This window comes from Nicotiana tabacum, chromosome 22 (assembly GCF_000715075.1).
Source record: "Nicotiana tabacum cultivar K326 chromosome 22, ASM71507v2, whole genome shotgun sequence".
NCBI lineage: Eukaryota > Viridiplantae > Streptophyta > Magnoliopsida > Solanales > Solanaceae > Nicotiana > Nicotiana tabacum.
Genome location: NC_134101.1, coordinates 89,629,064 through 89,644,028, shown reverse-complemented (window position 1 = coordinate 89,644,028; position 14,965 = coordinate 89,629,064). Strand labels below are relative to the sequence as shown.

Here is a 14,965-nt window from a genome sequence, read left to right as displayed (position 1 = left end):
AGGGGTAAAAAACTTCACGTCACGTATTTTGACATGGTCAATGTATATAATAGCCTTCGAAGGTTGCCATACATTGGTATTAAAATATATCAAGATGTCGAGGTCATATAATGAAGGCAGGTCGTCGTCGAGGTCGAGGTAGCTTGATAGAAGACGAGGACGAGGACAAGTATCTGTCCTCGGTATGCAATAACTGTTTGTTTAAGGATTTAGATTCCCTAGAGAATATTCTCCTCTGTTGGACTATCTAGGGTTTTGTGGCCCATGTACCATTATAAGTAGGAAGATATGTAGTTCTAGAAAGGGGATATAACACTTTTGTAAAGAACAATATTGATATTCTTTGAAGATTCTCTCTCTTTAATTATGATATACATACAAAGTTTGCCTTTATACCTATTTTTGTATTTCTTCTCTCTCAATCCAAGACGAATCAAAATATTCAAGTGCTTATCATTATCCACCATTGTTATAGGAATCAGTGAAGAAATCCCATCCCTGTCGGGTGAACCGTATTCCTTTATTTAAATAAATTCTATTTATTATTATTTATTGTTATCTTTCACATTCTTGACACATTTATTGCTCCATTATTACTCCAAGATATTGTTATTTAAGAACATATGTTCGATAGTCATCACGAATATACTAGATCTGTCATTTGGACATTAATATTGATTTGGATTAAACTTTTTTTTCTCTATGAATTTAATTGTATAAAAACTTAGATCTAAATTTTGGGTCATACAGTTCCAGAGGCTATGCACATTTGGAAATTATGATGAGTGGCACTTTGAAAATAAGATAGTTTCTAGTAAGATAAAAATTATTATACATTGATAATGTATAATTGTTAAAGTCCTTTTTTTATGTTCTTTTTGTTCGCTTTTAAGGTTGACAATCCAATAGCTGGAAAAATATGTATGGGTTATTTTAGAAGGTCAGCTCCCTTGTTTTTAGTGTTATTCGTGTCATTTAGGAAAACAGTGGGTGCCTGTTTCTTCTTTACTCTCCTATTTTATTGTCGAATTCATTTAATTTTTAGCAGAGTATGAGGCGACTTTTTGGCCCGATCCACTAATGTTGGGAAGAAATACCATTTTTAGCGGTGAAACAAAAAGGTATAGAAAAATACTGACATTATACGTGCATGCATGGTAGAATATAAAATAATAGTAGTAAACAAGGGCAACTCTATAAAACTAGTGGCCTAAAGCCAAATTTTAATAAGAGACTTTATAACTTTTTTTATTAGTACATATACATACATATGCAGAAAAAGCTAGCGTTGCCATTTTATTTTTCATATTTGTTATTTATAGTATATCATTCTTAAATGATAAGATGTGATGACCCGGCCAGTCGTCTCATGAGTTACCACTCCGTTTCTCTCATTTATGCTTCTTATTACCTTGTTCAGTTGTATTTTGTGTTATCGGGTTGGTTGGCTCGGGTTCAGAGAGGTTTTGATAAGGTTTGAGGCACTTAGTCTCTTTTGAGGAAGCTTAAGTTGGAAAAATTACCCGGATATTGATTTAGGTGTTAGAGGGCTCGTATGTGAGTTTCGATGGTTCGGATAGCTTCGGGAGGTGATTTGGGACTTGGGAGCGTGATCGGAATGAGTTTTGGAGGTCTGGAGTAGATTTAGGCTTGAGTTGGCAAAATTGGTATTTTGGCGTTTTGTGGTTGATATGTGAGATTTTAATATAGGGGTCGGAATGGAATTCCGGGAATTGCAGTAGGTCCGTTGCGTCATTTGGATGTGCGTGCAAATTTTCAGGTCATTCGGACGTGGTTTGGTAGACTTTTTGATCAAAAGCAGAATTCGGAAGATTTTGAAAACTTAGGCTTGAATCCGATGTGTTTTGGTTGATTCGATGATGTTTGAGGTGTTTTGAAGATTGGTATAAGTTTGGATGGTGGTATAGGACTTGTTGGTGCTTTTGGTTGGGGTCCCGGGGGCTTTAGGGTGATTTCGGATGGTTGGCGGAAAGTTTGAAAGTTGGTTATAGCAGCTGAAGATGTTCCATTGCTGTCATAACTGCACCTGCGGCTAGGGGACCGCAGGTGCGGTCTCGCAGAAGCAAGTTTGTAGTCGCAGAAGCGGAAGGGGGCCAAGGAGAGCTGGAGCTGCAGAAGCGGCTAGGTAGGTGCACCTACGGTAGCGCAGATGCGGGAATTTCTTTGCAGATGTGGCACCTGGAATTTTAAGTGGTGACCGTAGAAGCGGTGCCCGGACCGCAGAAGCGGTTTCGCATTAGCGAGATATGGCCCGCAGGTGCGAAAAGCCTGGGCCAGAATGTATAAAAGCATTCCTTCGCGGGTTTTAAGTTGTTCTTTACCATTTCAAGTCGGTTTTGGAGCTTTTTGGGAGATTTTGAAGAGATAATCAAGGGATATCATCTGGAGGTAAGATTTTTGAGTCTAATAATCGATCCTATGGTATTATTTCACGGATTAGAGCTGTAATTATGAAAATTTAAGGGTTAAAATTGGGGACACTAGGGCTTGGTATTGGAGACCTAAACTTGAGGATTTGATGAACCATTTATGGTCGGATTTTTTGACTTTTGATATGTATGAACTCGTGGGGAGATAAGGAATCTATTGATATGCATCTTATCGAATTCCAAGACGTGAGCCCGGGGGTCGGGTTTTGATTAATTTCGGGATTTATGTTGTAAATTGATTATTTTCGCATGAGCTTCGTTCCCTTAGCATATTTTGACATCGTGATTCTGATTTTGGATAGATTCGACGCGAGTGGAGGTCGATTTGAGGGTCAAAGGCGTCACGGGCTATTTTGGACCGGATTGAGGTGAATAATGATTGTAAATGTTGTCCTGAGGGTATGAAACCTCAGATTTCACATTGTTGTGCTATATTGAGGTGACACACACGCTAGATGACGAGCGTGGGGTCATGCACCGTTGGGGATTGTGACTTAGTCCATTCTGAATGACTGTTTTACCGCGTATTTGATTGAAAACTGTTTGCTATCATCATGTTTTGGGCTGAATGCCATATTTGGACCCTTATGGGGTTTTTACTAATATTTCCTCACTGTTTTGACTTTATACTTGTATTCAGTCATGTCGTATTCTACTATTTTCAAAACTCAGCCATGTTTACTCTGTTTTAACACATTAAATGATATTTGAAATGATAATTTGGGCTGAGCATCATGTTATACTATTTTCCGAGCGGCTTATGAGATTTTGACTGAGTAAGGCCGAGGGCTTGTGTTGTGAGGATATATTGATTTATGATTATGAGGCTGAGGGCCTGAGTTGTACGCCACGAGGTGGCTTGATATGAGGCCGAGAGCCTATTGATTATGCCACGAGATGGCTTGATATTGCGCTTGGGCCGTAAGGGCCCCTCCCGGAGTCTGCACACCCCCAGTGAGCGCGGGTATCCATTGTGATGTGAGATAGCCCGAGGGGTTGGTGTTGTTCCATGATATTACCCGAGGGGCGCATTCTGTTGACATTGTGCCCGGGGGCGGTTCTTTATGTGTTTATATTTTCTAGCTACCTGTCATTTACTTGCTTAACTGTTAAAAAGGTATTTTACGAAAGCTTAAACTGAACTAAGGTGACTTTACATGTTTTCACTGTTTCATTGCTTTTACTGGCTTTATACTGCTCCTTATAGCATGTTGATGTGCCTTTACGTGATTTCTTATCGCTCAGTCTTCATTTATTATTATTACTCACTGAGTTGGAGTACTCACTTTACTCCCTGCACCCCGTGTGCAGATTCAGGCGCTTCAGGTCCTGCTTGCGAGGGTTGAGAGCTTCCAATAGATTTCGGAGATTCAGTAGATAGTTGCTCGGTGTTCGTAGCCCAGTGCTTCTCCCTCTATCTTATATTCTCTTGTTTTAGTTCTGTAATAGACTATATAGACTCTTTCTATTTTAAATCGGTTGGTAGATGCTTATGACTGGTGACACCCCGATGTCGGGCTCTGTCTATTCCGCAATTGAACTGTTTCACCTTATTTTGGGATTATTATTATGTTAAAGACTTAATTTGTATTATTTGTATTTGCTTAAAATGAATTGGGAGTGTGTCAGATGGCCTTGTCTTCACGAGAGACGTCATCACGATCGGGTATGGGTTTAGGGTCGTGGCATAAAGCATTTAACTTAACTTCACATAGTAGTATTATCGTTTATATTAGTAAGAAGTAACTTAAATAAATAAGATGTTAGACATGTATTTTCAATATGTTACCTTTGATATTGTTGTAAAATAAATATTTACTAATATAAAGATTTAAGTAATTTAATTCAAAGTTATAAAATATTTTTAGTGTTAATGAGTAGACAATCTTTCTTTCTTTCTTTTGTTCAAAGTTTTTTGTACTTTTTTTCGCAAACTTTGATATTGTCTAACATGAAATAAAATCATAAAATTCATTATTGAAAATTTTTGGGACCTATATCGAAGCTTTACTAGTCTCCTACTTGAGTCACATGTACGCTCATTCTCAATCAAATTTTATAGAGTTTCAATTAAGATAAAACAACAATTAGTGAATGAGTTATTTAGTTATCAATTTTGAATAAAGTTTATTAAACAACACGTTCATGGGAAGTGATCGATAAATAGTTGCTGATCATTAACCAGGATGGCTCAACGGAACTAGTGGTTTAAAACTAACATATATTAGAATATCCTGAAATTTCTGTCATAAAATCCATATAATATAAAAAAAAATATGTGTGGCTTTGATATAGATCAAAGAGAGTAACGTATTATATGTGGGTCAGGCACGCGTAATATGATATTGAACTTTCCCATGTACACAAATATAGCATTAAGTGAAAATGATAAAATGGTTGAGCCTATTATACATTGTGTTTTGAACCTTATGTACACTTATCTTGGGGATTTCTTAGTTAAAAGATATAAGATACAAAAGAACTTGCTTTTTGATGTGTGGATCAATCAAATGTGACCAGAAAGAATAGCTAATTTAGAGAATCTGAGTTGAAATTAGAAAATAAAATAGTAAGTGATAGGTTACAAGTACTTTGGGCATAAGTACTTTACTTTATGTTTTGATGATCTAACAAACTTACCATCCAGAACCAGATAAGGAACCTGTTATACATTTACAAGACCTTAAGATCACAAAGTTCTATGTTGGGATCCAACGTGGGATACTACTCAACTCTTCAGAGTGGAAGGAACAACTGAGGTAACATGTCCCTATCAGTTCCTGAGGAGACTGTATGAAGTCAACTCTCCAGCTGAAAAGTTGCTGCCTGCACACGCTACTGTACAGGAATAATGCAACAATCAACTTTCTGTGGAAGACTTTTTACCTACCTTGCTTATATCAATGTAAGTGATGTCACACATGTATAAATACAATCAAGGAAGGTAAAACAACTTACTTCATGAGAGAACAAGATAAGGAATCTGATACAATTAAGTTACATTGCATTCTGAATAACTACTTAGATGTCTGGTTCAATTCTCAATGAAATCAGATAAGGAAATAGTAGAGGGACCAGATAGAGATCAGTTTCCCTTGTCATTGTATAGTCAACTCTACAGTTGTAAAAGCTATTGCACTGTACCATCTGGTAGACTGCTATACTGTACCATCTGGCAGCAGGACAGCGACACAGCTGTAGCTTGCTAAGGCCAAACTAAAGGGCACTTTATTGCATCATCCTTGATGATATCACACACACATAGTATCAACATGAGGTAAGGGATTTCATCTCTCTAACACTTGCAAAATTAAATGAAAATATTCTCTCAAGTGTTAGCCACAACCTCTCTCAAGAACAAAGTTGTTGCAACCTCAAGGACCAGATCCATGATTGAAGATATCTTAAGTCCTTAGGTTTGTTGAGTGTTTGTTATTTGTTCTTCATTTGTAGCTCCTACTTAGCTTAGTTAGAAGCATTGTGTAGGAAACCCTTTGTAAATCATAAACCCTTGTGTTTGTGTCTTGGCTAGAGTTAGTCGAGTTGTGAAGTTTTTGTAATAGAGTTATTACAAAGTGGCTTGTAATAGTGTTGTTACAAGTTAGTGAGTGATTAAGTCTTTGTAATAGAGTTATTACAAAGTGGCTTGTAATAGTGTAGTTACAAGTTAGTGAGGGATTAAGAGGTTAATTCCTAGGTTGCAATAGGTTGTAATCTAAAGATTGCTCAGTAGTGAAGTTGAAATTCCACAAGGGTAGGTTGTGGTTTTTAATCTCATTGAGCTGGGAGTTTTCTACGTAAAATTCCTCTGTGTTCTTTATTTACTGTCGATTTACTGTGCAAACAAATAGAGAACCTGATTCCCTATACTGACAGTCTGCTGCTTATAGTGGGAACTGATAGAGAACCCGGTTCCCTATACAGTTTGGTGGGCGCTTAGTTTGAATCAATTGGTATCAGAGAAGGTTCATTCTAAAAGGTTAACACCTAGAAATGATCTACATGGCTTCTCCACCAAACTTCGAGGAAGGACAAATAACGTAAAGACCACCAAGATTCAACGATCAATACTATGGCTGGTGGAAAACAAGAATGCATGACTTCATAATGGCTGAGAAGTCCGAGCTTTGGGATGTGATTTGTGATGGTCCCTTTGTCCCTATAAAGGTTGTTGGAGAGGGAACAAGGACTATTCCAAAAACAAGAAAAGAATACATAGAGCTGACCGAAAAGCAATTGAGAAGAACTTCAAGGTGAAGAAGATTCTTGTGTGTGGTATTGGACCAGACGAGTATAATAGTATCTCGGCATGTGAATCTGCCAAGGAAATCTGGGAAGTTCTTCAAACGGCTCACGAGGGAACTACTCAGGTAAAACAATCCAAAATAGATATGCTTACAACTGAGTATGAACTCTTTAAAATGGAAGAGCATGAGTTCATTCAAGAGATGCATACCCATTTCACCTCCATAATCAATGAGCTTCATTCACTTGGTGAAATCATTCCAACCAACAAGCTGGTCCGAAAGATGCTTAGTGTTCTACTAGGTTCCTGGGAGAGCAAGGTTAATGCTATCATTGAAGCCAAAGACCTACAGAAGCTGACTATTGACGAGCTTATTGGAAATCTCAAAACATATAAGATGAAGAGAATCTTGAAAGAAGAGAGACCAATGAGGAGGGGAACCTGGTTCTCAAAGCTGCCCTCACTGACTCAAGTAGTGATGAATCTGAAATGATGTATCTCACTCGAAGATTTCAAAAGATGGTTCGTAAAAATGGTGGGTCCCAAAGAAAGAAAGTTCCAGCAGGAATTTCAAAGGAAATGATTGTTGTCATAAGTGTGGAAAGCCTGAGCACTTTATTAAAGACTGCCCTCTTCATAAGCAGGATCATTACAAAACCAACACTGATAAGGTAGCTAGGAGGAACCCAGTCCCTGATGGGAAATTCAAAAGAAGAGATGCTGCTGACAAAATGGTGAAGCAAGGTTTACCTGACTGGGGAGATTCCTCTAGTGAATCTGAAGTTGAGGATGACCAAGGAGATACATCGATGATGGTTGTTGACAATGAATATGAGTCAATCCTTGCACTCATGGCTAAATCTGATGATGATAAGGACAAGGAGGAAGATGAGGTAAGTTTTCTTGATGTTCAAAGAAATTTAAAAACTTACTCTAAGAAAAAATTGATGTCCTTAGCAAATGTGTTGATTGATGCCTATCATAGCCTCATTAATGAGAAAAATACTTTAATAAAAGAAATTGGTGACATAGAACAAGAGAGGGATGATATGGTAGTTTCCATTGTAGACTTGAAGGAACAAGTGGAAGAAGTAACTAGAGAACATAACTTGTTGAAAAAACAAAAAAATGGATGGACAACACTAAGGGTAAAGAAGTGGCTAGTGAGGCTCAACTTGAGCTTGAGAGTGAGCTTAAGAAAGTTCTTGTTGCTGAGCTTGAAAAGAATAGACATTTTTAGGAGGATTTAAAAAGGGTTAAAAATGATATTGATAAGTCACTTAAATGGACCCGGTCCTCTGATGTAATAACGTCTATGTACAGAAGTAATAGTGGAAACAGGCAAGGCATCAGGTTCCAAAAGGCTAAAATCTCCTATAATCCCCATAGTAAGTATGTAACTGTGGCTGATAATAGGTTGTGCACTCACTGTGGTCAAACTAGTCATTACAAGGACTCTTGTAAAGCTAAAATTCAGTCTTTGCTGAAAAATAAAGTTTTTGTTGAAAAGAGGCATACTGATGAGGAACCTGGTTCCCTGAAAAGAAAACATGTGCTGCGTGCATGGGCAAAAAGAAGGTTGATCCGCCTGTTATATCATTATAAGGGACCCAAGCTGGATTGGGTTCCTAAGTCTAATCATTGATTTAGTATGCAGGCTGAAGTGAGAGGTATCAGTCAAAAACAAAAATGGTACATGGATAGTGGCTGCTCTAAGCATAAAATTAGAAGAATGAATGATGTCCTCTCACTCTAGGCCTTCAAAGGTGGGAGTGTGTCCTTTGGAAACGACAAGAAGGCTATATTCTTGGTGTTGGAAAAATTGACAAAATGCTCTCCCATGCAATTGAAAATGAGTACTATGTGAATAACTTGAAATGTAGCTTTGAGTGTGTCTCAAATTTGTGATAAGGAAAATGAAGCGAACTTCTTGTCCAAATATTGCATTGTCACCAATCTCAAAACTGGTGAAGTGGTGTTGATAGCCAAAAAGTTCAAGAACATCTATGTTGCAGACCTTGATTCACTAAATGGTGGTGATCTAACATGCCTAAGTTTTATTGATGATGATGCTGAGTTATGGCGGAGATGACCGGGACATGTGAGTTTTTATTTGCTGAGCAAGTTGGTTATGGAGGACGTGGTTCTTGGGCTGAAACAGTCAACACTTGCTGCTACTTGATTAACAAGTGCATGATCAGGTCCCTTCTCGAAAAGTCTCTCTATGAACTGCTCAATGGGAGAAATTTTAAGCTGACTTACCCAAGAGCCTTTGGATGCAAAATGTTTTGTTCTCAACAATAGTGCCAAAGGGTCACATAACAAAAAATATGGAGATGGAGAACTCACAAATGCTCCTGATGAAGCTATAGATATTACAAATGGAAAGACTGATTTGATGTGTCAAGTCAAGCGATTTGATGTGTCAAGTCAAGCAGAGCAATATAGAAGATACAGCAGAATCTCCAAAAGGCACAGAGGGACCTAGTCCCTCAATGATTAGCTATGTTAAGAAGGAAAGGTACAATGCTAAAAAGTGTTTTTGGCGACATCTAACTCAAATCTATACTGTTACAGGTATACACATATGGAAGTTTCAGGACAAAACAGTAAGTGTGACATTGCACTTCTAGAAGTCTTTGCTTAGATTTTCAAAAACTGTCAAGGAACTTGGTTCCTACGACTCAGGTTAGTGGTCTCTTCAATACTTATATGCCTTTTTAAGCTGTTGAAGTGTCATGTCATTAATTTATTTTCGGCTTTCTCCTGCTTCTTCCTATCTTTTGAAGTCCAAAATGTTAAACCTTTTATGAACTGACCCGTTGCCCAAAAAAGGCATTTCTTTATCTTACACCCAACTAAAATCGATTCTTTTTTTCAAAACCAAAATCAACCTTATCTCAAAAGAATCCTTCTTTCCAAATATTCCAGAATTTAACCCAACTCTATCACTTTCCAAAATCCTAACTCCATCTGAATCTAAACCACAAGAAGTCTTTGGTAGATTTTGATGGAAGTTTAACTGAAAGGGAACATGGTAGATCTAATATTCTAGAGCGTGAGGTTGAAATTATTGCTGGATTTGTGAAAGACTTAAAGGATGGAGAAATTAGTAAATATGAGAACTGAATGAGGGACTTGATCCCTCAAGTCCTTCTTAGGAAGTCAATTTTAATGATGATCTTTTTCTTTTTGAGTTTAGTGTTTAAACGAATTTCTGATCCAGTTAAAAGGATTGATGAAAAGTAAGCTGATTTATGATGAAGTGGTGTGACCTGATGATGTGATTCTGGAAGAGAGAATGAAATGAAATCTTTACTTGTGAGAAAGAATTAAAAAAAATATTGGAGAAAAGAAAGTTGACTGAGAAAGATGCAACAGATGATAAGGATAAACAAATTGAGAAGAAGAAGAGGGAGACATGGCTGCTCAGTGATAGAAAGGGTAGTGCAAGTGAGGAACCTGGTTCCTTAGAGAATCAAAACGTTAAGTCATTAGTTTTGGAGAGGTAGAAGACTCTGAAGTCTCAAAAAGTGTTGTAAGGCAGAGTGTTGACTCTGATATTGCTGAAAAATGGAGGAACTTCTTGACATTGTTGAGTTCCAAAAAATAGAATCACCTCTTTGTTCCTCTAAGTCCCAACGTTTATAAAGAAGAAGTAAAAACTTCTATGTTTTATATGATACTATGATGCTATATGTGCATGGGACTGAGTTTGTTCTTGATGAGAAGAAGCTTGGGGAGATTCTTAGTGATCTGATTGATGGTTCAACCTACTCAGATAGGTTGAGAACCTGGTCCTCATGGACCCTTGGCAGAATAGAATGCTAAGTTGGAGGGTGAGAATGAAAGATTGAGGAAACAGGTGGAGGAAAAGAGAGAGCGGATGATCATTTATCAAAGGAGAGTGAATGAACGAATGGACAAGCTCATCAAGGCCTTAGCCCATTACTTTTCCTCCTACCCAGTGATCCATGTCTTTCACTCCTTCCAAATTCCCTTGAATTCTTATCTTCTTTTGATTCCTATATTTGATGACATTGGTACTTTAGTTGTTTAATTTGTCATATTATGTATTGTTAAAACTACTGTGTTTTTATTATAATTACTCTACTATGGGCAATCACTCTATTTTGTGCAATGACATTCACTTGTTATTCTTGTTATTGTTTATATTATGTTGCCCAGGTGGCATGAGTTAATGTTGCTAAACTTCTTTTCGACTGTGTTGCTTCTTTATTCTTTTTGATGATGCCAAAAGGGGGAAGTTATATAGGTGTCAACATGGGGGAGGAACAGAATCGAATTGATATGTTGTGTTGTGCATGAAAGATAGCTCTGCTTCGCAGGGGGAACATTGCTGATAATATGTGTATTATAGGTCTGATCCGCATGGAAACATGTGAGGAATCAGGTTTAATATGTTGATTATAGGGCTGATCCACAGGGAAACATGTGAGGAATCTGGTTCTTAAGTTTTATATTAATTTTGGGTTTGTCATCATCAAAAAGGGAGAAATTGCTCTAAGTTACGCTATGTCATGTTTTGATGATGACAAACGTTCTCGAGGAACTGGGTACAAACCAAATGTGATCAGTAGATGTAAGGAATCTAATTCTCAAGGGGAATGTTAATTCTGGGTTTTTCATCATCAAAAAGAGGAAAATCGATAATTTATGGCATTTTGAGTTTTGATGATTTGCCAAATAGTCTTGAGGAACCAGTTGTGATCAGTTCCTTAGGTTTGGTTCTTAGGAGGGATATGGCTGATTCGTAGGGGGAACAATGTGGAGATCCGATTCTTAGGGGGAATATCAATTCTATGTTTGTCATCATCAAAAAGAGGGAAATTGATAGGTTACAAGTACTTTGGGCATAAGTACTTTACTTTATGTTTTGATGATCTAACAAACTTACTATCCAGAACCAGATAAGGAACCTGTTACACATTTATAAGACCTTAAGATCACAAAGTTCCAGGTTAGGATCCAGCATGGGATATAACTCAACTCTTCAGAGTGGAAGGAACAACTGAGGGAATAAGTCCCTATCTATTCCTATGAAGTCAACTCTCTAGCTGGAAAGTTGTTGCCTGCACACGCTACTGTATAGGAACAATGCAGTAGTCAACTTTCTGTGGAAGGCTTTTTACCTACCTTGCTTACATCATTGTAAGTGATGTCACACATGTATAAATACAATCAAGGAAGGTACAAAAAACTTACTTCATGAGAGAACAAGATAAGGAATTTGATAAAATTAAGTTCCCTTGCATTCCGAATAACTAGTGAGATGTCTAGATCAATTCTCAATGAAATCAGATAAGGAAACAACAGAGGGACTAGATAGAGATCAGTTTCCCTCGTCGTTGTACAGTCAACTCTACACCTATAAAAGCTGCTGCACTGTGCCGTCTGACAAACTGTTGCACTGTACCATCTGGCAGCAATACAGCAACACAGTTGTAGCTTGCTAAGGCCACACTAAAGGGAACTTTATTGCATCATCCTTGATGACATCACACACGCATATTATCAACATGAGGCAAGGGATATCATCTCTCTAACACTTGCAAAATTAAATGAAAATATTCACTCAAGTGCTAGCCACAACCTCTTTCAAGAACAAAGCTGTTGCAACCTCAAGGACAAGATCCAAGATTGAAGATATCTTAAGTCCTTAGGTTTGTTGAGTCTTTGTTCTTTATTTGTAATTACTACTTAGCTTAGTTAGAAGCATTGTGTAGGAAACCCTTTGTAAATCATAAACCCTTGTGTTTGTGTCTTGGCTAGAGTTAGTCGAGTTGTGAAGTCTTTGTAATAGAGTTATTACAAAGTAGCTTGTAATAGCGTTGTTACAAGTTGGTGAGTGATTAAGTCTTTGTAATAGAGTTATTACAAAGTGGCTTGTAATAGTGTAGTTACAAGTTAGTGAGGGATTAAAAGGTTAATTCCTAGGTTACAATAGGTTGTAATATAAAGAATGCTTAGTAGTGAAGTTGAAATCCCACAAGGGTATGTCGTGATTTTTAATCTCGTTGAGCTGGGAGTTTTCCACGTAAAATTCCTTTGTGTTCTTTATTTACTGCCGATTTACTATGGGAACAAATAGAGAACTTGATTCCTTATACTGACAGTCTGTTGCTTACAGTGGAAACTGATAGAGAACCTGGTTCTCTATACAGTTTGGTGGGCGCTTAGTTTCTATCATTTGGTATCAGAGAGGGTTCATTCTAAAAGGTTAACACCTAGAAAGGATCTACATGGCTGCTCCACTAAACTTTGAGGAAGGACAATCAACGTACAGACCACCAAGATTCAACGGTCAATACTATGGTTGGTGGAAAACAAGAGTGCATGACTTCATAATGGCTGAGGACTCCGAGCTTTGGGATGTGATTTGTAATGGTCCCTTTGTCCCTATGAAGGCTTTTGGAGAGGGAACAAGGACTATTCTAAAAACAAGAAAAGAATACAATGGAGCTGATCGAAAAGCTATTGAGAAGAACTTCAAGGCAAAGAAGAGTCTTGTGTGTGGTATTGGACTAGACGAGTATAATCGTATCTCAGCATGTGAATCTGCCAAGGAAATCTGGGAAGCTCTTCAAACGACTCACGAGGGAACTACTCAGGTAAAGCAGTCCAAAATAGATATGCATACAACTGAGTATGAACTCCTTAAAATGGAAGAGCATGAGTTCATTCAAGTGATGCATACCCGTTTCACCTCTATAATCAATGAGCTTCATTCACTTGGTGAAATCATTCCAACCAACAAGTTGGTCCGGAAAATACTCAGTGTTCTACCAGGTTGCTAGTAGAGCAAGGTTAATGCTATCACTGAAGCCAAAGACCTGCAGAAGCTGACTATTGACGAGCTTATTGGAAATCTCAAAACATATTAGATGAAGAGAAAGAAGGATCTTGAAAGAAGAGAGACCAATAAGGAGAGGAACCTAGTTCTCAAAGATGCACTCACTGACTCAAGTAGTGATGAATCTGAAATGACGTATCTCACTCGAAGATTTCAAAAGATGGTTCATAAAAATGGTGGGATCCCAAAGAAAGGAAGTTCCAGCAGGAACTTCAAAGGAAATGATTGCTGTCATAAGTGTGGAAAGCCTGGGCACTTTATTAAAAATTGCCCTCTTCATAAGAAAGATCATTACAAAACCAACACTGATAAGGCAGCTAAGAGAAACCCGATCCCTAACGGGAAATTCAAAAGAAGAGATGCTGCTGACAATATGGTGAAGCAAGCTTTGGCTGACTAGCGAGATTCCTCTAGTGAATCTGAAGGTGAGGATGACCAAAGAGATGCATCTATGATGGTTGTTGACAATGAATATGAGTCAATCTTTGCATTCATGGATAAATTTGATGAAGATGAGGACAAAGAGGAAGATGAGGTAAGTTTTCTTGATGTTCAAAGAAATTTAAAAACTTACTCTAAGAAAAAATTGATGTCCTTAGCAAATATGTTGATTGATACCTATCATAGCCTCATTAATGAGAAAATGCTTTAATAGAAGAAATTGGTGACATAGAACAAGAGAGGTATGATATGATAGTTTCCATTGTAGCCTTGAAGGAACAAGTGGAATAAGTAACTAGAGAACATAACTTGTTGAAAAAGCAAACAAAAAAATGGATGGTCAACACTAAGGGTAAATAAGTGGCTAGTGAGGCTCAACTTGAGCTTGAGAGTGAGCTTAAGAAAATTACAACAAGTCTTGTTGCTGAGCTTGAAAAGAATAGACATTTTTAGGAGGATTTAAAAAGGGTTAAAAATGATATTGATAAGTCACTTAAATGGACCCGGTCCTCTGATGTAATAACGTCTATGTACAGAAGTAATAGTGGAAACAGGCAAGGCATCAGGTTCCAAAAGGCTAAAATCTCCTATAATCCCCATAGTAAGTATGTAACTGTGGCTGATAATAGGTTGTGCACTCACTGTGGTCAAACTAGTCATTACAAGGACTCTTGTAAAGCTAAAATTCAGTCTTTGCTGAAAAATAAAGTTTTTGTTGAAAAGAGGCATACTGATGAGGAACCTGGTTCCCTGAAAAGAAAACATGTGCTGCGTGCATGGGCAAAAAGAAGGTTGATCCGCCTGTTATATCATTATAAGGGACCCAAGCTAGCTTCGGTTCCTAAGTCTAATTATTGATTTAGTATGCAGGCTGAAGTGAGAGGTATCAGTCAAAAACAAAAATGGTACATGGATAGTGGCTGCACTAATCATAAAATTAGAAGAATGAATGAT

At 37.6% G+C, this 14,965-nt stretch overlaps 1 protein-coding gene across 1 annotated transcript; it reads left to right on the top strand.

Annotated features, from left to right (window-relative positions):
* The first annotated feature begins 12,959 nt into the window (after positions 1-12,959).
* LOC142175976 (uncharacterized) lies at positions 12,960-13,514 on the top strand. Its single transcript, XM_075242989.1, has one exon. The coding sequence runs from the start codon at positions 12,960-12,962 to the stop codon at positions 13,512-13,514; it is 555 nt and encodes a 184-aa protein (XP_075099090.1).
* Positions 13,515-14,965: the final 1,451 nt, after the last annotated feature.

Bases quoted from the DNA above. Each gene is read 5' to 3' on its own strand.
- LOC142175976 (XM_075242989.1), top strand. From the start codon at position 12,960: ATGGCTGCTCCACTAAACTTTGAGGAAGGACAATCAACGTACAGACCA.